General features: G+C 44.8%; 2 protein-coding genes across 3 annotated transcripts in view; one reads left to right on the top strand and one right to left on the bottom strand.

Moving 5' to 3' along the window:
- LOC119382837 (ATP-binding cassette sub-family E member 1) overlaps positions 1-17,598 on the top strand; it is a 24,909-nt gene extending 7,311 nt beyond the window's left edge. For both annotated transcript variants that reach the window (XM_049412334.1, XM_037650715.2), the window contains exons 13-16: positions 4,343-4,512; positions 5,501-5,766; positions 11,870-11,981; positions 17,434-17,598. In XM_049412334.1, the coding sequence (XP_049268291.1) occupies positions 4,343-4,512; positions 5,501-5,766; positions 11,870-11,981; positions 17,434-17,481 (596 nt within the window). In that variant the 3' untranslated portion in view covers positions 17,482-17,598. The remainder of the gene's footprint in view (positions 1-4,342; positions 4,513-5,500; positions 5,767-11,869; positions 11,982-17,433) is intronic.
- On the bottom strand, positions 17,491-25,119 carry LOC119382838 (sodium channel and clathrin linker 1). The gene is made up of 17 exons (XM_037650716.2): positions 24,893-25,119; positions 24,755-24,827; positions 24,604-24,659; positions 24,430-24,538; positions 24,226-24,297; positions 24,107-24,157; positions 23,854-24,015; positions 22,373-22,464; positions 22,193-22,279; positions 21,853-22,042; positions 21,567-21,638; positions 20,238-20,461; positions 19,437-19,629; positions 19,236-19,372; positions 18,679-18,817; positions 18,356-18,421; positions 17,491-17,672 (listed from the first exon to the last, which is right to left on the bottom strand). The coding sequence occupies exons 1-17, from the start codon at positions 24,931-24,933 to the stop codon at positions 17,640-17,642; spliced, it is 1,797 nt and encodes a 598-aa protein (XP_037506644.1). The 5' UTR covers positions 24,934-25,119; the 3' UTR covers positions 17,491-17,639.

Genomic DNA, 25,119 nt, shown 5'->3' with positions numbered 1-25,119 from the left:
TCCGGCACGCCCGTGGCTCATAGCGCTGCCGTGTTTGGTATTATTGATCATGGTGGCATTTGAACTCGATGCGAGTTTACTTGAAATGTTAAAAAATGATCAGAGGTGGTTTAGGGGTCCTTTGAGCTGAGCTTTTAAGTTGTGTGTGTGTGTTTGTGTGTGTGTGCATGCACGTGCTTGAGGTTCGTGGCTGTGGACCTGTTGTTTGGTTTATATCATTTTCTAGCTATAACGATAGTTCCTGAGTCAATATGGCAGCCACCATGTATTATTGATACAGGAGCCTGAATTAACTGGCGGTACTTTGTATGTGATACGTAGGGCCCATAGTTTTGGGCGAGTCTTAGTATTTATTTAGATTTGAGAACAGTGACAGGCCTATTTTCTGTGTTGATGTGCTATGGATGACTGTTTCTAATGCATTGAACATGTGATGAAGTTAGGCTTCCATTGTTGCACATCTGTTATGGCTATAGTAGTGTTAAAGGGACCCTGAAACGGTTTTTTGAAGCTTTGTCAGCGTTTAGGCAGGAGCATCCCCAAATCATTCGCACCAGAAATTAAGCGACACACCGTGTACCAAGGCCGCTATGGAATTTATATCTATACCCTCCTCCTCACCACTGCCTTGCACCCTCAACTCACAGACACACTGGCATCGCCGGCTATTGCAGCGCTCTCATGAGCACACTCGACGGTTTGAGCTTCGCTCAGTCATGGCCTCGGATATTGCGTGCCGACGGCAGTGGTGGGAAACCTGCGCCAATTGCGCCAATCTGCGCCAACTGGCAATTGCTGCTCCACACTGCTCCAAAAGGGTCTTTTTTGCCTAATTTGCGCCACTGCTGCGCCACAACGTGGTTTTAGGAACCGAAACTAATGTTTCGTGGACAGCGCGCTTCGTGAGTGGATGTACGTCGTGGTCGCCATCTTGAGCTGCTGGATTTGTTAATGGCGCCACTAGGGTCCCAGCCGTCGTGACAGCCGACGCAATCCAATTCAATATCAGTGGCAATGGTACAGCAGCACTAGCACCCTAGCTTAGCAGCACTGCAACCGCGCCGCAACCTTCGCTTTCTGCAAGCGACGCTCACTCCTCGATGCTGATGCTCTAGCGGTCGTGGCAGCGGACGGAGGGGCGTTTGTGTTGTCGCCTAATAAAAGTGTGCAGTATGGTTACGACAGAGCTACGCTTGCTGTGCCATACGCGTGCGTTTATCGTAATGGCGTGAGTGTAGCGTGGTTTCTGTGTGCACGATCCGCAACGATCAACTCCGCAACAGCAAGCTGCTTTCGTTTCTACAAAGCGGTGCGCGTGGGAATGCGGTCCGGCACAACGAGCAGCAACGATCGGCTGCTAAATGCGTGCAGTAGGCCTAAAGCAGCGCGACGCGACAGGCATGCCCGAGAAGTTAGGTGAATATACTTATTGCGACAGGGTTGTCAGCGATACATCATACTGGCGCGGTCGTCGGCGGCCCCCACCTCACATTCCTTCTTTCCCTATGCTTGCATCACTGCAATCACGCGGAAGTAGTAATCATTTATCGACCGATTTCCATACTTCTCGAAAAGGCGGAAGACACTGTGGCGTCAGCAAGTTCAGCGGCGCAGTAAACTATGTGTGTGTGTCGGGTGTCCCAGCTAACTTGTGCCAAAGGTTAAAAAATGCAATATTAGAGGCAGTTGAGTGAAATCATTTACATATTGCTGACAGCCACCTTGCACACTACAAATATTTTTTGTTTTGTCAATAGTTTGTTAAATAGGATTATTTAACTGAATTCCAAAATATTAACTTTAGGCAAGAAGTGGGATTTGCAAAGTTCGAAGGCGTCGTCACAAACCCCCGTTGCATTACTTGCGAGAAAGAAAGTCTCACGTGGGTACCATTTCTTCCGAGCTGTAAAGAAATGCGAGAAATACGAAAAAAAAAAAACACGTGACTAACGAAATCAGCTGCGGGCCGCGACTCGCCGGCTGTCGTTTCTTGGCCCGTGTCAGCCAGTTGGCGCGTGTGACGGTGCAAGTTTTAGCGAGCGCGGGCCAAGCAACAACCGCCAACTTATCGGCCTACCGCTGCAACGGAGCTGGCGAGTCGCGGCCGCAGCTGATTTCGTTCGGTCAAACCACGGCTATGGTGGCTACCATGGCTGAGAGCAGCACGATCACGGCGCTCGAGTGCGCTAGTCACGTGGCATTTTTTTTTTTTTTTCGCGGGCTTTCTTTGCAGCTTGGCTAAATTTCTAGGCAGCTTGGCGAAATTCTAGGCTAAATTTTCTTCCTCTATGTGTTTCATGAAAAGTCCGTGTCTGCTCCAAACACAGAGGTAGCTGCTCCAAAAGCAGATTTTGCCTGCTCCAATGGCTGCTCCAAAATGCTGGAAGGCATTCCCACCACTGCGACGGGTTGCGCGCAATCTCGGAGGCCCAACAAAGACTAAGCTCGCGGAGTGGTTGATATCTGCTCCGACAGGTGCTGCCACACTACCAGCAGATTTTATTTTATTCTCCTGTACGGCGACAATTTGCAGAAGCGTGCAGACAAACAAAATTAATTCGAGAACGATCCCCGATAAGCGTAAATTCGGGCAATGTGGTTGTGTCTTCAGGGGTGAAGTTACAGCCGCAGACACGTGGATCGTGGCGTTGAACAGATAGCGGGAGCGCGACGCTCATTGCGGTGACAAGCTGAAAAGATTCCGCTCGCCAGATGCCTTACGAACATTGCACGATGTCACAGCTTTACAAGTCACCAATTGCTAGATATTTATTTATTTATTTATTTATTTATAGAATACTGCAGGCTCAAATCAGAGCCCATGCAGGAGTGGAAAAAAAAATCACAATCAATCAGTAGTCAACGCGCTCAATATACACACGAAATTAATACTCTCATACAAACAAGTGTACACATAGCAATTCATATTCAACAGCATTTTCATCACATAAATCAGTAACAATTCGTGACCAGAATAAGTATATGTACACAAAACTATTTACACCAATACATACTCGCAATATAACACATGGCACAGCAATAGGAGTATTATTACGTTAACACATTCATGTAAACGGCTGGGATTACTAGTGCACGTACTTCCTGTACATACGAACCAAAAAAAGGATAGTGCTTAGGGTTATGATGTGATGAAGTCAAAGTAGTCAATGTGTTGTAGTGACTCAAACGGCAGGGCGTTCCAGTCTGCAATGGTCCGAGGAAAAAAAGAGAACTTAGATGTGTTGGTACGTGTCTGGAATGGTGTTATCGACGCAGCATGGCGATTCTAGTTTCTCGTGACGTCAGTGGTTGGATAAACGTAGAGGCATCTAGTGCGAAATGTTTGTTTTTTAAATGAGAAAGAAATTTTAATCACAGAATTTTGCGACGAAGCTGGAGTTCTTGTATATTATTTTCTTTCATGATAGCTGTGGGGGAGTCTGTCATGCGGTACTTAGAAAATATAAACCTAATGCATTTACGTTGAATCATTTCTATGGCATGAATGTTTTTTCTAGTGTATGGGTCCCAAATGACGCACGCATACTCGAGAGTAGGTCTAATGATGGTATTATAGGCTAACAGTTTCACAAATGGCGGGGCAAGACGAAGTTTGTACTTGAGAAAGCATAGCTTACGGAAGGCGGATGCGCAAATGTTCGATACATGCATATTCCAACTTAGATTTTTGGTTATCGTTACGCCAAGGTACTTATATTCACTGACCTCTTTGAGTATGTGGGTTTGTAGCGCATATGGAAAAGAAGAAAAGTTTTCTTTCTCGTGATGTTCATGTATACTGTTTTGTCTGAGTTTAGTTTCATATCCCACTGCTTACACCATTGGAAAAACGTTATCAAGGCAGGAATTTAAAAGCGGTTGATCATTCATGGTAACTATTTCCTTATACAGTACACAACACGGCTAGGGCAATTCATTTTGTTCAAGAAAAGAAACCTTGAGATAAACACTGTCGCTCAGCTCACGTCAACATGGAGCATGTTGTAACACAGGCAGACGACGCTCGCTGCCCACAGGAGGTTCAGTGACATGGACTGGACATATCCAATCAGATCAGCCGCCAGCGTGACGATGTGCACTGGAAATGGGCGGTTTGAAAACGCGTTTGGCTGAGCCGCTGTGATCGGTAGCGATTCGCAGCTTTAAAGCCTTGTAATAAATTACCCAGTTTACGCACAGAGCTTAAATCGGTCTGTAAATGATCCTTAGGACTTAATGTGTTTATACAAAATCGTCAAAACCGTTCCAGGGTCCCTTTAATGTCCTTGAATGTTCATGCTCTTTGGGAAATGTATGTCTTTTTTATTCATTATGCATGCAGGTGATGTCCCTTCTTTAAACATCAGTTACAAGCCCCAAAAGATTTCCCCAAAATCTCAAGGAACTGTGCGAATGCTGCTTCATGACAAAATAAGGGATGCTTACGTGCACCCGCAGTTCATTGCAGACGTCATGAAACCACTGCAGATCGATGCCATTATTGACCAGGAAGTAAGTATAGCAATGCCATGTCATCCGTCTCTGCCATCCTCTTTTACATACACTATAACCTCATTATAACGAAGTCACATCTGACACAAAAATAACTTTGTTATATCTAAAAATTCGTTATAAACATACATTCACAACATTGTATCTATGATGACCATTTTTCATTTACTTCGTTATAACCGATAATTTGTTATATCCGTGTTCGTTATATCAAGGTGTTAGTGTACATACCTGCGCGCGTCGAGTGATCGGAACTTGACAGAACGCGGCCGAAAATGACCAATATTTGTTAGGAAAAATTGCACTCCCTGGAGTTTGGCGCGGCACAGCGTTCGATATATCGGATGTTTCGCTGTGCGGGAGTTCGATATACCTGTGCACCAAGGGGAAATTCAAGGGGATTTCTCAACTGTTCGATATAGCCAATAATTCGATATATCCGAGTTTGATATATCCGGGATCGACTGTACTACGTTTGAGTGTATTTACTATTGTAGCTAACTAACTAGAATGCACTTTTTTTATTTGTTGTTACCAGTGCATGTAATATCAGCCTGGTTTTGGCTTGTACATTTAGTATCGGGTTTTCACTACCTTTGGCAAGCGAATAAGTAAGTCAGGATAAATACACTAGTGCTTTATATACCAAAACACTAGGCTTGTGCGAATAGTAAATTTTAGGTGCGAAGCGAATAGTGATTTGGTCGAAGCGAATTTGAATAGTTTATATCACATATTATAAAGAAAAATGAGCATATTTGTCATGACCCAACTAACCAGCGCAATATTTTTAAAGTTGAAACAAGGCATATGCATGTGTCATTCTTTTTGGCTCAAAGGGAAGTAAGTGGAAGCAACTTTGAGTAATAGCAGGATTTGACTTTGGGTAGAATGCAAGTGGTAACCTGTAAAATATGTTACGTTTTAAAATTTACTGTAGTTAGAGCATATTGTGTGTCTGACATTCTGTTCTGTTCTCTGCCCATAGGTGCAGAACTTGTCCGGTGGTGAGCTTCAGCGTGTGGCCTTGGCGCTGTGCCTTGGCAAGCCTGCCGACGTGTACCTGATAGACGAGCCGTCGGCCTACCTCGACTCTGAGCAGCGTCTGGTGGCGGCGAAGGTCATCAAACGATTTATTCTGCATGCTAAGAAGACGGGCTTCGTGGTCGAGCACGACTTCATCATGGCCACGTATCTAGCCGACAGGGTTATCGTCTTTGAGGGACAGCCCTCTGTCAAGACTCTGGCGAATGCGTAAGTGTTGCGTGTCGTGAAATCTCATTACGTGCAACCAGTCATGCTATAGCAGAGGGTTTACTGCATTGCCAATTTTGATATAAGTGGAGTCTGCAGACGTTTGCCAAAGAGCATTGCTTTGGAACTGAGAATGCTGCATATGTCTCATGCATAATGAAGGGATCTTTAACCTTCCTTTGAGCCACTGGTCCCAGTGTGGTACTTTTGTTTGTACGGAGCACATTGTGGTGCTTTAGGCATGCTGAGTATCCGTGACATACACTGTGGATTTCATCACGCCGATATGGAGTAACATGCTAGGTGTACTGCCAGGCAAACCTTTCGGGGCTTTTTGAAGAGCTCCCTCTTTTCAGAGCTGAGCAGTGATACAGTTTGTCACAACATCTGTGGTCGAGCATGAATGTAACAAATTACGGGATATAGCAAAGTAAATGAAAAATTTCTCTCACTGCTATTACAGTGTAACAGACATGTTTACTACGAATGTTGAATATAGTGAAGCTATACTTTTGTGTCATATAGGACGTTGTAATCAGGCTTGACTGTATGTTGTTATTATTATTATTAGGGGTGTGCGAATATTCGAAATTTCGGATATTTTTCGAATAGGGTTTGCTATTCGATTCGATTTGCACTGGAATTTTACTATTCGAACTATTCGAATTTTCCAAAAACAAATACAGTCAACGTCAGATTGAAAGTGACCCCTTCAGATTTTCAGTATGCTTCACCTCGTTACACCCTCGTATTGCGGCAAAGCTGCCTTTCAAGCTCCATTGGGTTGAACTCTGCCAAGACACATTCAACGTCCGATTGGAAGTGGTCCCTAGATTTTCAATATGCTTCACCTCATCACACCCTGGTATTGTGGCAAAGCTGTCTTTCAAGCTCCGTTATGGTCGAACTTTGCCAAAAGACAGTCAACGTCCAATTGGAAGTGGTCCCTAGGTTTTCAATGTGCTTCACCTCATCACACCCCGGTATTGCGGTAAAGCTGCCTTTCAAGCTCTGCTACGGTCGCAAATGTACTAACTCAAGAAAACGCTAGTGCCAACATGGAGATGAAAGATGTGGCAGAGGTGGGAACTGAGTTAATGCTGTTTTGGACCTGAAATTTGGGCAGGAAGTCCGAAAAATCGGAAGCCAAAGCTTTTTAGCATCCAAAATTTCAGATGTTCTTATATATCGACGTCTACGAGGCAGATTTGGAACTCCGGACTTGAAGGGCGCACACCCTTGTCGGCCACATCAGTTGAGCTTCCACAGAAGTTGAAAGAGGAGGAGAGGCTGAGGAAATGGCATCTTTGCCTATCACACTTTGGTTGCACCAAATCATGTACATAATTAGAATTCGGCCTCTACATTGCCTGCCTTGATAAGAAAACTATAAAACACCACCCCTCCAGTGCTTCATCAACCTAGCGAAAAGAAACACTTTCATGTTGCTATCGCATAACAATATGCTTAGGAATCCTCTCTAACTGCAATTTCGCTTCGAATTATTAGAAAAATATTATAGAAATATTCGAAAAATATTCGATTCGATTCGCACTCACACTTCAATACAGTCAACTGCCGATTTTTCGGACGCTTTCGCAGCACCATCACCAGCCCCATAGACGTCAGTGTATTAGAACGTCTGAAATTTCGGACTCTGAAACTCTTCCGCGTCCGATTTTTTTGGGGCTTTCTGCCCAAATTGCAGGTCCGAAAGGCATTACAGTATAACCTCGTTACAATGGACCTGTTTACAACAGACATTCGGATATTACATACCAAATTGTGGCGTTATGCCGACCTCCGTATTTGTTCCATTGATTGAGCTTCGTTTATTACGGATTCTGGTACAACGGACATTCGGATATTATTGACTAAAAATGTCAGGCCAGCAAGGTGGTCAGGACTCCTATACAGCGGACATCCCAGATTCAAGAACTTCCGACTTCAAACATCGCTTAGCATACTTTCGGGACGGGAACAGCGCGCCGCGGATATCGACGTAAGGCCGCCGATCTCCGGTCTGTCAATGATCGGCTATGCCTAGCTGTAGCGACAAAAAAATCGGCGCGCAGCGTGCTTGGTGTTGCGTTTTGGGACACTGACGCGCGAAATTGCTGCTGTCACTGCTTCTCCGAGCGGTCGCTGCGCGGCGAGCTTGGCTGTGCCGATGCGCAAAATGCCCATCTGCGATTCTGAGGAGCCAGCAGGCGATGCGATTCGTTGCTTGCAACGAAGGACATTGCGGCTTCTTCGCTTTCGCATGTCCGCTAGCGCGATGTTCTTGCCCGCAAAGTTCGGATTTGTCTCGTACATCGGCACCGTGAGCGGAGTTAGGCCTAGCCACGACATCGAGTATAAAGCTCGGTTGCGATGTGCGTGGCCGCGGTGCTCGATGTTTCAAAGTACGTCATGCTTGATTGCGAGTACAAAGAGTTGTCCCGCGGTGGTCTTCGTCATAAGCTCCGAAATGCTGATAAGAAGAACCTCTAACAGCGGGTCCAACAAGTCAACACTATTGCAGTCGCACGTCTGCGGTTCGTGACGAGTGCGGCACGCTATCGTAATCTGATGATTGAGCTTCCGCTTGCAGCTGCCAAATTAAAGCGTTCTAAATTATCGTCGACCCGTGAACACAGAACAAGTGCGAACGCGTCACTAAGTAGCGCAATTTTCAACAGCCACGACCTCGCGACGCACAAGCAGCAGACAACGATCCTGAAGCGAGCATCACGGCAGAAGCAGCCAATCGGAGGCCTTGAATTAAACTTCAAACATGTGCTTTTTGTACGCTTGTTACTGAATGGAGGAGCTAGCTGAAACGAGGAACTTGAACATGGAGAAATGCTCTTTACAACGAGCCCAAAATGGTGGCGCTCGGTTGCGCCGTTGCCGAGCTATAATTTTGAAAAACGCTTTTTTTTTTTTTGCTATTTCCGCAATTTTCCCAAGTCGGCAGACGCAAAAAAAAATATATTATAGCACTTCGACGTAGTTTTCAGTGAAGATATTTTGGAATCAGAAAATGGGCAGGGGCGTAGCCAGGGGGGGGGTTGAACCCCCCCCCCCCGAAATTTTTCGATTTTGCATGGGTATATATACACGCACACATACAAAACAGATGGTTAACCCCCCCCCCAAAAAAAAGAAAATTTCTGGCTACGCCTCTGAAAATGGGCTACAGAAACTGAAAATGCGATTTTCCAAAAATCGCATTTTTTTTGGTCCCCCATTAAAAATAAGACCATGTTTGTGACTCGTAATTCTCTCTGGCTATAACAGACCCATTCAGCGCTTACATAAAAGTCTGTTCTAACAGTACTTGGATTTTACATACTCCCTTTACAACAGACCAAAATCCTCTTCACTATGAAGGTCTGTTGTAACGAGGTTATTCTGTATTTGAAGCCCCCACCTCCGCCGCGTCTATCATCTAGTAGGTTTGTATGCAAAAATTTGAAAATTAAAGTAACGATAGAAACATAGTATTTAACCTTCTCATTAGTGAATTATGAATTCTCTGAGCAGGCTCAATGCTTTGCATCGAGGGAGTGAGAATGATCTCAGAAGCACCACGTCATCGCGAGTAGTCTCTGATACACGAGACTGCTGTTTTGATGAAACAAACTTCAGCGCTGAGAATGCCCTCTCCACGCTGGCCTGTGTAACTGGCACTCCAAGGTCCGCTAATATAAACAGCTCCAGTTTCCACTCTTTTCGTTCTTCACAAAATTTCAACACATCTTTACTTTGGAATTTCCACCTGAGATACACGCTTCCCTGAGATATGCATTAATGCTCGTGTTGCATAACCTTGGTTGTTCCAGATTGCCAACTTTTCTCTTGAACCAAAAACCGATATAAAAAATTTCGGTTTCACTCCGGAACGAAATAATAGATAATGTTTCAGTTACGTTTTCGTTCCGGTCATAAGTATCTTTTTGTTTTTCGTTCTGTGCCGAAACACTGGTCCCCACAATTAAATGTGCAAAATGGAGTAAGAGTTTGCTAGAATGTGATTGGCGAGCAAAGTTTAGCCCGCTTTAAACTGTTGCAGTCACTCTGAGGCACAATCAACCCTGATTGCTTAATATATCATTTGGCAGATTATCTTTGTTCCACAATTTTCATAAACAGCGTCACAATGCAGCCATATGGGGTGTTTTTATTGTCTACGTATGTAAGTGAAGTTTTTCGAGTGTAATACTTTGAACTTGTTCTGTAGATTCCACGAGATTATGGAAACAACGTATAGTAGTGCACAACTGCTGAAGTTGAGAGCTCATGCACAAGCTCAATTGATGCTTTCACCATCACAGAACTGGCATTCTCTTGTCACAGCATATTGAGCATTCCACTGTGCTAAAACATTGTAATATACTGTATATTGCCGATTATAAGTCGACTTCGATTATAAGTCAACCCCCCGACTTGCAACCCCTTCTAGGGGGAAAAAAAGTTGACTCCGAACACAGCCTCATGCTGCGGCCATAGCTCACCAATAAGTTTTTCAGAAGAGGGAGGGATGCAAAGAAACATTTATTTATTTGCCTGTGAAACATTGCTTACAACTCATCGGCGCTTGAGAGAAGGACGCAGTCACGGCCATTGCCATCATGTGAGCCACTGCTGCTGCTCGCCGTCGGAACGGATGCCGGTGGTACTAAGATGCCGCACGTGGAAAACACCGCGTGGACCGATTTGACCCAGCAGGAATAAGTGCTTTGCCTTCAGATCACTCACGTAGCAAAGAAACGTGCACTGTTTTTCTTCGTAGGCTTCGGGCAACCTTTGGCATACAGTTGTGCGTCGTCTTAGGCTCAGGCCGTTCCGTTTCATAAAGTTCGTGACCCATTTCTTGGATACTTTGAACTCGGTTTGCGGGATGCACATATCCTTTGTGACAGTACGTGCTTTTGCTTCAATATCATTGTAGCAAACACTCAGGCTCTTGCTTCTCTGGTCGTGAACCCAATCTCGAACCGCCTCCTCAACGGCAGGGTATCGTCCAGACTTCGGTCCGCGAAAGGAACGGTCATTGCCATCATGTGAGCCACTGCTGCTGCTCGCCGTGTAGCAGCGCACGCAAAGATCTTGGTCCTTTGTTTTCTCCATTCCCTCACGCACTTTTCCGACACATCAAACTTGCGCCCTGCTTCAACGTTGCTTTCCGACTCTGCGTAGAGGATCGCTTGCCTCTTGAAAGCAGCGCTGTACTGTTGCCGGCATAGCGATGGCATCTTGGCGTCCGTTTGGCAGCGTCGCAAATCGCGTACACCACTGCTCACAAGCGAAGCGAAATGCAGAAATGGTGAACAGGCGTGAGTGCAAAAAGACGCGAAGATACTTGTGGGCACATGTGATTGGTCATGTGGTTTAGTTCCCCGCGAAGTGTTACTAGCCCACACGGCGCTGCCAGCTTTTCTGTGGAACGCCGTTGGTTTGTCAACAAATCATTTCTATTGTATGAAAACAAAACTGCAGGGTGCATCGCAAGATAAATTCTTTTTATTCACAGAGCATCGTTTTCCCTCTATCAAAGGTTTGAAATGCTGCTTTCGAGACTGTGTTTCCCAAGCAGTTCGCATTAATGCCGCGCGGCGGTGATTTTTAAATGCGCTCCGTAGTTTCGCCTCGCGTGGTTTCGCTATAGTTTCGCGATCGTCATGGCAGATCGCAAAAATGTCCAGCTGCGGAAGCGGCGTGCGCGCGTCGGGAGATAGCTGTTGCCGCGACTCCGCTGCCTCTGCGGCTGATGTTATCGATGCGTCGAATAGCAGGAAATCCGAGGACGACGACCTTTCGTCAGACCCCACAGATAAGTCGACTTTACGATTCCGCGTGTAGGTCGACTCCGATTATAGGTCGACCGCCAAACTTTGGAAGGTCATTTTATGAAAAAAAAAAAACGTCTTATAATCGGCAATATACGGTAGTAATTTTGTGTATAGTACATATACATTTCACGTTATGTAGCATTAAATGTTGCTGGTTATTTGTGCAATGCCTCGGAATGTTGGTCAGAGCAACTATTTGTGCATTTGTTGAACTGTGTCCGGATGACGTCACTACATTTCTGTCCTGTGGGCTTTTTGTTGCACAGGCCGCAGATGCTGTTGGCAGGCATGAACAAGTTTTTGGAGCTGCTAAACATCACGTTCCGCAGGGACCCCAACAACTACAGGCCAAGAATAAACAAGCTCAACTCTGTGAAGGTAACATTTCTTAAAGCAGTGGCAGTGTTCTGCTACCACATTGTTGCATGTACAGTCTTCGCTAATTGAAATGCAACATCATTATCTTTTGTATAACGACTGCTATGAGCAATTGCTCAAGATAACTGCATCATATTGCCACGAATCTGGTTACTAAAAGTAATGTTGGCTCTGATGTAAATGTTTGAGTAAAAATTACACCGATATGACACGAAATGAAGATGTTTGAAACAAAAGTATGTGTGGATTACTTAGCCCTAAATTTCTGTGTTTCAATCTGTAAGTACTGCACTATATACAGTAAAACCTCATTAATTCGAAGGCCTCGGGACCGAGAAAAATATTCAGATTAAGCGGGATTCCCAGTTATCCGAAACAACGCGAAATCAAAGAAATCAGCCCAAAAACATGATACATGGAAGTCACACCTTTATTGTGGCAAGTCCGCCTACTTGGCAAAAATTACTCCATGTGTGACTGACGTGTACGGCATTTCTCAGCACTGAAAGTCATGTTTTCCAGCCTGTCAACGAGGCGCAGCATCTAAGTCTCGCCGCCGTTGCACTCGACGAAGCTGCGCACAACACTCAAGGCATCGATGGCATCCCCCAAAGGGAGTGCTCGGGAGGGCTCGTCATCGCTGTCAACATTAGTGGCCGAGTCAGTCGATCTCGCTGTCGATGTCGGCATAACACGTCTGCACTGTGCACTCGACATTTGCGTTCTCGGAGAATTCGATAGGAGTGCACCTCTTGTCCTCCGCTTGCAAAGCCTCATATCGAGCGCAGAGGGTCTCCCCTTCTTCATCAAACGATCAAGTGACAGCACCTGCAGCGGAGGTTGCCTTTTCTTTCACAAACCCGGCGTGCTCAAAACATTGTCGAATAACGGTGGCCTCCACCTGCCTCCATGCATGAAGAATGAGGCATATAGCACCGAGGAGGTCAATGTTATATACTGCTTTTCGTTGTCATAGCAAAGGAGCATTCACTTCAACAGATTGTAGAGATATATTTTCCTCGTGTGGTGTATGACCATTGGCTGCGATAGTGATGTCGTGTTCAGGGGTAGAAATACCAGCCCGATTGCCTGCAGGTTCTGAATCTCGGGGGCTCGGGTTGGTTCGGGCACGTCACGCGCTCGTGACATTGTGTGCGCATGACGTGTTCATGCGTATGCGTCATGTGATCGTGCCGAGGAGGGATGGGAAGGGATTTGGCTTGCGAAGGCTACACGGGGCGAGCGGCAAGTTTCAAGCTCGCCTCCTCTCATCATGGTTTCGTGCCGCCTCAAAACATTGGTTTTCTCAGCTTCTATTGGACCGATTAGAAAAATTCTTGTGGCATAATGCTCTTTATTGGGTGCGCAACAACTTCCAGTGTCTAACTAAAATTTGTTATGTGACCTGGTGAGGGAACGACAACTGCCCAGAACATGAAACGAGATGAGTCCACTGATGGAAAGATTGTCCGTCGCATTGACTCAAACCAACCCTGTTCTTTTTCGTGAGAGATGGATTTATATGTTTATTCTTAATTGAAAGTCTCGAAAAATGACCTGTGGCGCCTCTGGCGGCAAAAACATGAACGATCCGATGAACCCGGCCACGTGACTATTGATTGCTGTACACGGTCGGCAATTTTTTTGTTAGTATTGAAGTACATATTGTTCGTTTCTATATATTAAAAGGTAGTACTCCATAAAAATGTACATATAGGCCTGCGTTAGTAGTATGCATTAAAGTGACGCTGCCTTCACGTGACCTAATGATCCCATGCTCGTCAGCGCGTCTTGAGCAACTTTCCAGCGTGCTCATGCAACCGTGCACGCAGTTTCCAGGTCTCTAAGATTTTGGAGCGACATAGTTTTGCTACCTACACTTCGTATCAGAAATGACGTCTGCTGTTACTCGGCGCGGCCTTGCATATGCGTAGTGATGTTTTCGATGACTTGGCTTGGCTTGTGCATCGAGAGAGTAACGATGCTGGGACAAGCCACTCATGACACAGGCGCAGGCAACCCTGGACGCATGCGCACACAACGCGGTACAGATACAGGGAAGGTGTGTAATGGCACATCATCTCATTGTAACAGCTTGTTATTTTCAAAAGTAGTTGAAAAGCTCTAAATAAAGGTGGTTAAGCATAGTTACTGGAATTCCTGTGACAGCAGAACAACGATAGCTTTCACAAATTGTGAGAAGGGCTGGCGGCATCGCCATCAATTCTCAGCGTTGCTGGAGGAAAGCTACTTCCGTGTTTAGAGCCTTTCAGATAAAAAAATACTGCTTGTAAAATAATTACGTGCTTTTGGTATTAACTACTGCAGCTACAAACTCTGCTAAGGGTGATCTTTCTGTTGCGCCGTAAAAAAATGCGTCGAGAAAAATCAGCTATCGGTCCCTTTAATGTCTGCCTTCTTGAAAGCGAACGTTTTCGTAGGCAACATTTTGTAGAAGAGAGCAGCTTCATCAAGGTTGTAAACATCTGCTGCTTCATACTTGGCTAGTAGTGGAGCCAAGGTGTGCTGCTTCCAGCCGGCGACAACAGACTGATCCGTGCTGCCACTCTTGCCACAAATGGTCACGAATGTCAGGTTGTTGCACTCCTTGAGTTGGCAAAACCACCAATTGCTGCATTCAAACTCGGAATGTCCAAGTTGCAGCGCCAGCTGGTTGACCTTCTCACGCAGTATGGTCCCATTGACAGGAAGGTGTGCTGCGTTGGCTTTCTGCAGCCAGTCAATCGGAGCTGCTTCATCATTGGCGTATGTAGGCAGGCGTACTCATGTATGCTTTGACGAGTGCGTCTTGCTGTGTGCATAGAGTATTTTCTGCTTACCGTATTTACTCGCATAATTTGCGCACTTTTTTTCGCGAATTTGAAGCTCCGAAAAGGGGGTGCGCAAATTACGCGGAGATTTCGCGAGCACATCTGAAATAACGCACAATGTATAGTCCTAACACACACAATATAATACATTAAAGAAGAAAATAAATTATAGCGCAAACGAAGGGTTTTTAACAGAATTAGCACGTACTTTAACCAGCCAGATTCGGTCATGCACGGTCTAGTAAGAATCACTGGCTGAGAAGTCCGACTGAGAATCATCGCCGCGGCCGCTGTCACCGCCCTCCCAAAGTGCGTCGTCCTTGGTTCTGTCGAGTGCGTTGAGGCGATCTTCTTGAAGCTCTTCGCAACAATGCTGGGAGTAACGAGGTGCCACGGCACGGCGATACCGGTGGGCCTAAGCTCTCGCACATATTTGAAAAGGTCTTCAACGGTAGGAAACTTTCCATGCTTCGGTCCTCGGAACGGTCTCCTTCCCGGTCTTGTATTAAAAAGTGAACTCTTCTGCGGCACGGTTCCCGTTTCCTTAGGCAAATTCTATAACAGTGAGCTTGAATTTTGCCGAATAGTTATTGTAGCCCAGCGCAAGAGAACAGTGAAAACGCAACTGGCTGATCGCGAAACCTAAACTTCCGAAATCAACGAAGGCTGCGTCGCAGCGCGGAGGCGCGGACGCAGAGGAGGAGGGTCCCTCGCACGCCTCCGATGCAGAAAGTAGTCCGTGCCGTGTCGCGTGCATGCATTCTCACGGCGGGAGAACGCTCGAACTTCCGACAACCCGTGAACACAGGTTTGAGTGTTTGGGTACGGTTAGTACGGTCTCGGCGGTTTCCGGAGAATAGAACGAAGTAATCGGAAGAAGGGACTTCGCACTCTTGTGTATGACTGCGCTCGCCTGCTCGGTGAGGGCCGTGAAGGCGCGGCCGTCCAAAGTTTCCCCGTGCGCGCGCGCCGGCGAGCTGGCTAGAGTGGGGCGGGGAGCGCAAAATATGCGAGTAAATATTTTTTTTTAGCAAAGCTGGCTAAATATTAGGGGTGCGCAAATTATGCGAGGGCGCAAATTATGCGGGTAAATACGGTATTCTTCATGATGTTGCAAAGCGTTGACAGAGGTACGTGGTGCTTTTCGGCGAGAGCCGTTTTCGACGCCTTGCTGGCCTCTTCAATTAAGCACACCTCAGTCAACCAATTCACGGGGCGCAAGCGGAGACAAACGGAGCAGTCGCACTGAATCGTGCAATGCTCACCAGCTGACATCCAAATGACACAAAGACTCTAGAAAACATTCACTTCGCTACGGTGGCTAACATCGCTGTTGGGAAGATGATGATCATGATCGCAACTGCACACATCGCCGTCTGGCGATTGCTAAAACATAGCGTCTACGATTCATTTCCAGTAAAAAAAAAAACATGCGTATGTTTTAGTTAGAGCCTCCGAGATTCGCAACACCCGTTGCATATATTTGAAGTCGCTGCCAAGTGTGCCAATTAACCGAAAGTGGTAGACTGGCTGCACCAATTATTTGGATCCCCAATCAACAGAGTACAAATTGCTGAGGTTTTACTGTACAGTCGAACCCACTTATAACGATCTATTGGTTATAACGACCATATTTCGGTGCACTTGTGATTTTCCTATGCTACCCATTGAAATTGCGTCCACATGTAGCGAACATTTTTCAAAGCCTCCTACTTTTACAATGAACACTTCAGACACAGTCGCGGTAAAAATATGGCGTATCCGAAGCGAAAAAAAAAAAGTTAAAGTAGGCCTTCTAAAGCATGAGAGGCCGCAGTCCAGTTTACTCGTGACGAAGATACCCGAGATCGGCGAGCACCGCAAGCACTGCTTTCAGACGCTACGAGCAAGGTCGCTCGCTTTCCAGTCATTTCTTCAGTGGCAGAATGGCAGTGGGGAATAAAAAAAAGAAAGAAACAAAGAAACAGCAGGCAGCATGAAACAGTAGGCAGCACAACGCGAAAAGGCCTAACTCTCACCGGAGGAGTTGTTAGCACTTTTCAATAAAAATGCGCAGAAAAAAAAAGCAGCTGGGTCGCTAAATGCATGTTTTTGAGGGCGAGTCCATTTACAACGAACTACTGATATAACGACCAGTTTTCGCGGCACTTTCGAGTTCGTTATAAACGGGTTCGACTGTATAACCTTAAGCAAGAAATCTAGAAATCTAAATATAAACGGAAGTGCAAGTGCTAATGTGCGGAACATCTGTGTCACATTCACGTGCAGCTTTCTGGCAAAGTGCTCTACATTGCCATGGGTCTGGATGATCAATACAAATTTTTTTGTGGGTGATTGCCTTGTGCTTATATTTGTGGCAGTTTGTCTTCATAGGCAGTGCTTTTTTTTAGGGGTTCAGATTGGTGGTGCATATTCATATTTGCTCTGATGTGGAACTAGTGGTGCACGTAATTTTCATACAAGTTCTCATAGAATCTATTGAATACTGTCTAAAATTCATGCATTCACAGCTGTGATGCAGGAAAAGAAAGCAGAGTCTCTGCGTGAAGCAAAAATGAATCTTTTTACCTCACAGTGTGGAATCGCTGCTTTGCTGACACGTTGCCATGTTTCCGTTACAGGACACAGAACAAAAGAAGAGCGGCAACTTCTTCTTCCTCGAGGATTAAAAGAGATGCTCGGTTGGGAACACGCTGCACAGCTGCCATGAAGTGCCACGTTGAGAGGGCAGCCACCAGTGTGAAGAAATAAATCTGCCATTTCAAAACATGGCAGTTTTCCAAAAACAGCCTCACTTTTATTATAGTAGCTCATCCATAGACCACTGCTATGCAGATAATGTGCGACGTTCTTGCAGCATCTGCAGAAAGTTACAAGGGATGTCAATGGCTCAGAGAAAGGCAAAGGTGACAGTGTTTCAGTTTTACAGCAAATGCCCAAGAAGCTGTTCTCTCTTTTTCTAGAACAAAATCATATCTGTTCACACGATGAGACAAAAAGAAAGGCTGAGCTTGCTCTTGAATTTTGCATCTGTATTTCAGTGCGATATCATAGATTTGTGTTTGTGAATGCCATGGACCTTTTGGTGCAAACCAAACATTGTCAGAACTTGTCATGTTAAGTATTTGTTTCCTTTAAAAGTAAACGCCACTCCTTTATTCATAGTTAACACAAAATTTTGTCCTCAAACTATGTGACATCACAGGCAGTAAGGGTGGAAAGCTTAAGGCAGAGACACAAGTGGTGTAATTGGGAATTTACAATCCGGTCGCATAAACTGCGACTGAATGTAACCGAGATAAGCTTTTCTTGATAGTCATTAGCTCTTGCGTAAACTCTGCAACAATTTGGCCAATAGCTATCCAGAAATTCAACCTCAATTTGACATGATTGCGATCAAAAGTACACTGTGTTACCAGAGTATCAAATCCAGCTTGATAGTGTTCTTCTCCATAATTTGGGATGTATTTTTTTCCCTTAACATTTTTATTTAGCTGTTTCACTGATCTGAAACTTCTAGTAGATGCATAAAGTGCTACTTACTGTTGCACTCTGCTTTACTTGACTTCCATGTCTTTCTTGATGGATGCTGTGTCCTGTTCTTTTTTCCTTGAATAGTTTTCGATAAAAAAAAGAGCAATGAGTTTACAGTGGTATGTGCAAGCTATGCTAACAAGTTTTGCTAAACGTGTCAATTTTTCATGGTAATCTAGTAAATGACTTGTATGCCAAAGAACATGCACTCGAAGTAAACATGGATACAGCGCTATTTTGCAAATAAAGTTGCAATCCTCTGCACCTTCATTCCCATTATTACAGGTTGGAAATTTGTTCAAAGGAAACCTGAAAATGCGCTTTGCATGCACCTTTCGAGTTTCTTTTGCTGTGTGGTATGCTTTCCTTTGCCATTCCATGTTTGCCTTTTTTAATGCAGATATCTTTTTTCGGGCAGCCAGCAACTCCGTTTCAAATTCTGATGCCATCCTAGATGCCTCTGTTTTCCACCTGCGCAAAAGAGCAAGGTACGGGATGTAGGAGCGAAAAATACGAAGTAACTAGAAGCATGCTCATGCTGGTGCTTACAGGCATGTGCAGCTGTTATCCTTCATTTGTCTGCAGTCTTGTGCAAAAGTAAATTTGCAGGTAGCTAAACAGTGCAGTGCTCCTGTAAATAGTGTAAAAATGAACTTTTATTTTTGTCAAATTACTTTTCCTTAAGCGCTAGCATGCAATGCACTCCAAAGAGCTTAGCAATACATGTCTGTGATATTTTTCCATGCTGTGCACTTCCACAGCCACTGCACCGAGCTGATCCAAAAGGCAGTGACATTGGCTACATGTACTTGGAGGACCCAAAGTTCATGTCATAAACCAGTTAACAGGTATTTATTAGTATGAAGGGGACAAAGTCTGGAATGCGTACTTGTCATTCACAGCCTGCTGTGCTTGTAGCAGTGCCTGTGCATTCATTAGTTTTTTCTCAAAGGTGTCTTGCATTTGTTGCAACTTCATGCTGTAGACTATCTTCTCTTGATCGAGCGCCTCAGTTAGGGCAGTCACCTGCACGCAGTGTAGAAACATGATGCACAGTGAACAACTTGTACTTTGCAAAATTGTGACTGACCTCGGCGGGGTGTCTCTTTCGTAGTGCAATACACTCTGCTTCTAGAGTGTGCGCTTTTCGGCGAAGCTCCGCCGTTTGGTCCTCAGTTTCAACCATCGATTGCTGCAGCTGGTCAGCACGTTTCTCGGCCTCTTGTAACAAATTCTGAAGACGTTGGATCTCCAGCTCCCTCTGCTTTACCTTGAATGTACTTCTGCGTGGATAAAAGTTTGGCTCAGGAGCAACACCTGAGATGGTTGTAGAGAGGCATTTTGATGAAATTACGCAGTTGGGCAGTGAGACGGTGACCAGGCATGACATGACAGCCTGATTTATTGATTGATTGAGGTTACTGTGTCAAAACTAGAAGGGAGCAGCTGTGAAAGATGCCATGGCAATAGGGATGTGAAAGCTGCCATATGGCTAGAAGGCGTGATAAACTCTCAGAAGTCAACAACCATTCTTACCCACAAAGGTTGTATGGGAACATTCTCTGTATTTGTTATGTAAAAAGAAAATTAATCTTGTTCTTGTTTCAAAGCTACTTCTGTGAGCCATGCTGATCTGCTTAGGAGCAGTGTGGATTCACAGCAGTAGTATGGTTCATGAAGCCATTTCCCTTGAGTCTTCCTATAAAACGAAAGTGTGCCCAACTGCATACCTCTTTAGAGGTACGTGTGGCATAAGATACAGCAAGCAGTGAGCTTTCATACAAATTTTTTTGTAATACAGGCTCTATATAGTTGCTTAGGACGTACTGCTGGGCACAAAAGGACACAATCACACACACATATGATGCAAACACAAGTGCTGGTCACTCACTGTTTTTCTTGGTGTAACAACTTGTCCTGCAGAGACTCTGCAGTAAGTCTATGCTTCTGGCACATTCTTTCCGCCTGCATCAAAGTCTGGCTAAGTGCCTGAAAAGCAGGATCGCGGTTCAGTCTCAAGTCGGCTTGACGTTTCTGGAGCATTCCAGTCTCCTCCCTTAGTCTGCTGTTCTCTTCGGACAGGTGAGCTGTGAGTGACTGCTGCTGCTGCACGGCCTGTAAAAATTTACTTTGAATGTAACACTCGACACTATCATACGTTGTATGCAGCATAGTCTTTCGTAACACACTAGTGTTTAATGTGTGCAAATGTCTCATTACTGCGTGTGATGACCAATGCTGCAAATTTAAGAACTTTGCTGTGAACCTCTCTATTGAAGAGCAGTGTGGCGTCATGAAAATACACTTCTAATAGCTATGAAACCATAGTGAATGCTGTGGAACTTCCAACTTGTAAAGCAAAGTTGTTTCTGGAGCTCCAGTTTGTTACAGTATAGACCCTTTTCGTAATCCACAAGTGCGCTTCACTGCGGTGCACATTCGCCCAACTAATGGCGGCACCTGTTGTGCTTGAAGAGGAGGTCCTAGTTGCACATCCTGGGGCTTGTCTGTTATGTGTGTTTATATCAAGAGAGCCGATTCTACATTTTCCACGTCATGACGCAAGCAAGCTGTGCTTTACCACGCTTTTTGCAGGAGTCACTAGCTACCATTATAGTTGGGCTAAATGCATCGCAAGAAAGCTAGCTTCAAAATTATGAAAAGGGTGTATTGTGCAGAGCTGTTTAATAAAAAGATTTTGACTATCTTTAACATGTCACTGTACATGTCTTTCCATCTCGTTCCTCTTTCTATTAGGTGCTGCCAAACAAATTGGCTTTCCTGTACAGTTGTCCGGTGGCAGAGTTCTCTGCCAAGCATGTAATTGGTGAGAGTGGAGGATGGAATACGTTCATTATACTTCTGATCTTGATGTTTTTGCTCAAGCCAACACTAAACACACACACACACACACACGTGGCATAATATTGCATCATATTTATGCAAGCACATGTTGCAATTGAAAGATAGCATTAGCAATTAGGGATTAGTGCACAGAACAGATGCTGTGAGCTGCACCAAATGTGGCAATAACTTAGCTTTCACATCATGCGACTCCTGGAAAGTCCTCACCACAGTAAAGAGCATTCGATGATGTCAACCAAGATTTGCACTGCATTGATTGTCTGCATTGACATTTAGAGCAAAAATTTCACGCACAGCCTGTTTGGATTTTCAACGTGCAACCTTTCTCTTGCTGTGGAATACTGTTAGTCCATACCTGCTGAAGCTGCCCAATTTGCTTGATCAGTTCTTTTATACGTTGGTTTCCTTTCTCGCGAAACTTGTCCACCTGCAAGAATTGGTGTGGAATTTGGAAGAAATCAACCGAGGAACATATTCACATGAGGAACAGTTTCGTTTTTTTTTTTTTCTTTCTCGATTTTTGAAATACACGGCAGTATTATTAATATCAGCACTACAACTACCAAGAATCCTTGCGCCTCTAGTGTTCCAAAACAAATGAATCGGTGGACCTCCAGTTCTACGTAGTAAGCTCTCATCACCTCATTCGCTGTATGCTGGGCAGCTTCCTCCACCACAGCTTCGAGTGAAGTTCTCAACTCCATCACTTCGTTTTCCAGAAGCTCACACCTCAGCTGTGCTTCTTGTTTCTCAAGCAGCGCTCGTTCTGTGATGTTGACGCTTTCCTCAGCGTGCTCCAGTGCAGAGCTAAGTTGTTCTTGCAGTGCTTTGCTGTAAGTTAATCAAAAGAGAAGCTACTTAGTACTTCATCTCTCATTTGTACGTGTATATTTAATTTAATCTGACAGCTTCTAAATGTTCGCTTTAAATACCTGTCAGTTGCTAATATTAATGGTGTGCAACGTAAGTACGCACACAAACCTTCGGTCCTGACAAGACTTCAATTCTTGTGAATGGTTAGCACTCTCCGTGCAATATTTATTCAGGCGAGCTTCAACTGCTGCAAGCCTGAAAATATGGCATCATGGCGATCATTACAATTGTGAAAACATACATCATGACATCATGCTGAAGAACACCAATTATGCAGTCAACTAGCACCTTGAAATGGCGTCGGTCCGCTCTTCTTCTGCCAAAATTAGTTTCTCCTGAGTTTCCTGCAGGCACTGCAGAACCTCATCTAGTTTTTTTTCCTGAATTTGAAAAGCATTTTTCACATCTCATTCACCAATTCTCACATTACACTTTCGCTCAACGTAATTTAAACTAGCACGTCCTGAAGATTTCTATAAACGTACTAACAAGAGATAATTAGGGGTGTGCGAATAGTGAAATTTCATCTCGAATCGAATAGTGGCCAAAAATATCTAATAGTATATTTACACGAAATGTGTAGTGCCACTTACAGGAAGAAAAAGGAAAAATCGGGGACACTACAGCATGCTGACAGATTCATTACGCACTTGCTTGGGAGTGGCTTTTGTTTCAGCTTTTATGGCCGCGCAAGCATGTTGATAGAAGAGCCGCCATTCCAGTCAGCAGCGCCACTTCTAATCTCCTAACGGAGGGGGGTACAGTAGCTTGTTTTCTTTCCCCATGGTCGTGCAATGCGGCTCATCTGACAACGGTAATGTTGTGCTTCATTGCCATGGGTGCTCCGTGCCCAAAAGTCTTCGGGCGCCCGTTCACAGCAGCGCTTTAACTGACCGCAGGAACGATGGGCGTTTCTGAACTAGTGGTGCGTTGCGGCAGTGGCAAGTGCCCAGCGTGAACAAATTTTTACATGCAAAGCCAATCACCGAGGGTTTCGCAGGCCAAAGTCAGGTCGTCTTACGGTGCTTGCGGCATATGCGACCGAACTACGCAAGAAGTCCGTGCGGAAATGACAATCTCCTTTAAGACCAACATGCGCTCGCTTTTGAACCAGGATGTCGGCGAAAATTTAACAGACGGCGACGTTAGCGTTATTTTCAGCCACCCCACCCTAGTTGCACCATTGGCCTTTGTTGCGTTTTAGATATTCGTCCTGTCGAATTATTCGAAACTTGGAATACTAGCTATCCGAAAGTCAAATCGAATTATTCGATTAGGAACTATTCGATTCGAATTTGAAACTCGAATATTCGCACACCCCTAGAGATAATAGATTGATTTAAATTGTTAGAATGTTGCGGCATGTACACCCTTGAAATTTTTAAATAATACTGTGTGAGCGTCGACCCCAGGATGCAGGAGTTACTAATATTGGCAAGAAGCAACGAGATCAGTGACATGACGATCAGGGTCGCACCGGCTTTCTCAACACATGATCGCGCAGATAAGGCTGGTAGTGTGTATACACCTCTAAACAAACAGCGTAGCAGACGGCACTCGCACACGAGTGTGCTCTTTGTGCTTGTGCATCATGTAGGACATCTCATTACTTCTTGCATGTATTAGGCGCTACCCTGTCCAGGGGTCAATGCTCGCGCGATATAATTTAAAAATTTCAAGGGTGTAGTTACAGAGTGTTCATGGAGGTATTATGACTGATCGAGAATGTCAGATACATGCATGTTCCCAGTTCACATAGCTTTGCTCACCTTCTCCTGAAGCTCGTTTTCAATCACATATACTGGTTCACTGTACCGAGCCAAACGCAACTTCGTGTTGTGAAGACTTTTCTGAGCCTCAAAGAGCTCACATTTTGTTTTCTCCAACTCGCGAAACGTTTCCTCGTACCTATTTTCATAGTCGGTCCTTACCTAAAATATAAAACAAATACCATTAACTCATCTTCAGGAATGTTAATACAAGTACACTTCAGCACACTTAAAAATTGCTTGGCCCACTTACTTTTTCCACAGATTGGTTAAGAGTATCCCTATCAACAAAGTCCTTTTTTTCCTGAAAGGCAATAGAGAAATTAGTCACAATAAACTACATTTCTATATCACTGTATAACTGCTTCATACCTCTAGCTGATTTTCAAGGCGTTCAATCTCTTGCAGCGCTGTTTGTAGCATCTTGGATGTGATATTTTTGTCCTGCGAAAGATATCATTGGTATGAAAAATGAAAAAAAAAAAAAAGAGGGAGTGGGGGGGGGGGGGGGTAAACGAGAACAGACGCATAATGTAACATTTCATCTCAGCAGAAGAAAGAATGAATTAAACCTGCCTCTGTAACCGTATCCAGATGAGACTGAAGCTCTCTTAAAAGTTGATTGCTGTGGGGCGGATCTGACGCTAAATTTTGTTCCACTTGTCGCCTCAGATCTCGGTGGAGGCTGAAAAGATAGAGATTACAATGAGTGTGAGAGAGTCCAAGGAACAAACACGGCGCAAGAATTACCTGCGATTGTTAGCAACTAGTATGAGTGCTTCCTTCCTGAGTGCTTTTATTTCATTCTGAAAGAGAAGCGAATGTGGAGTCGGAGGAGTGCTCTTAGAATACGCCGCACACGTATTTCACGCGTACATACAGACGTAAATCCCCACTTTACCTTAAAGTGCTGTACCTCGGTGAGTATATAACGCAGCAGAAAGTCGTATTCTTTTAGGAATGGTTCGAACGTCCTGGAATAAACAGTGATATGCATGCATATGAAAGAGACAAAGACATCGTTAGCTAATTAGCGCACCTAAGCGACGCTTCTCTGTAACGTCGCCGATTCATATCCATGATGCGAGTGACGCGAATAAAAATAAAACTCAGCTAGAACGGCTTGTTACAGCGGTCGTACGACTCTGTAGCTTTGCACAACGAACGCACGAAGTAGGTGTGTCCACTATAAAAAAGTGACATTCAAACGAGCCGCTAGTGCATTCGCCATTTGTAAACAAATGCGACTTCGACCGTAGCGACCGT

This window comes from Rhipicephalus sanguineus, chromosome 2 (genome assembly GCF_013339695.2).
Source record: "Rhipicephalus sanguineus isolate Rsan-2018 chromosome 2, BIME_Rsan_1.4, whole genome shotgun sequence".
NCBI lineage: Eukaryota > Metazoa > Arthropoda > Arachnida > Ixodida > Ixodidae > Rhipicephalus > Rhipicephalus sanguineus.
This window is presented reverse-complemented; position numbering and strand designations above follow the sequence as displayed.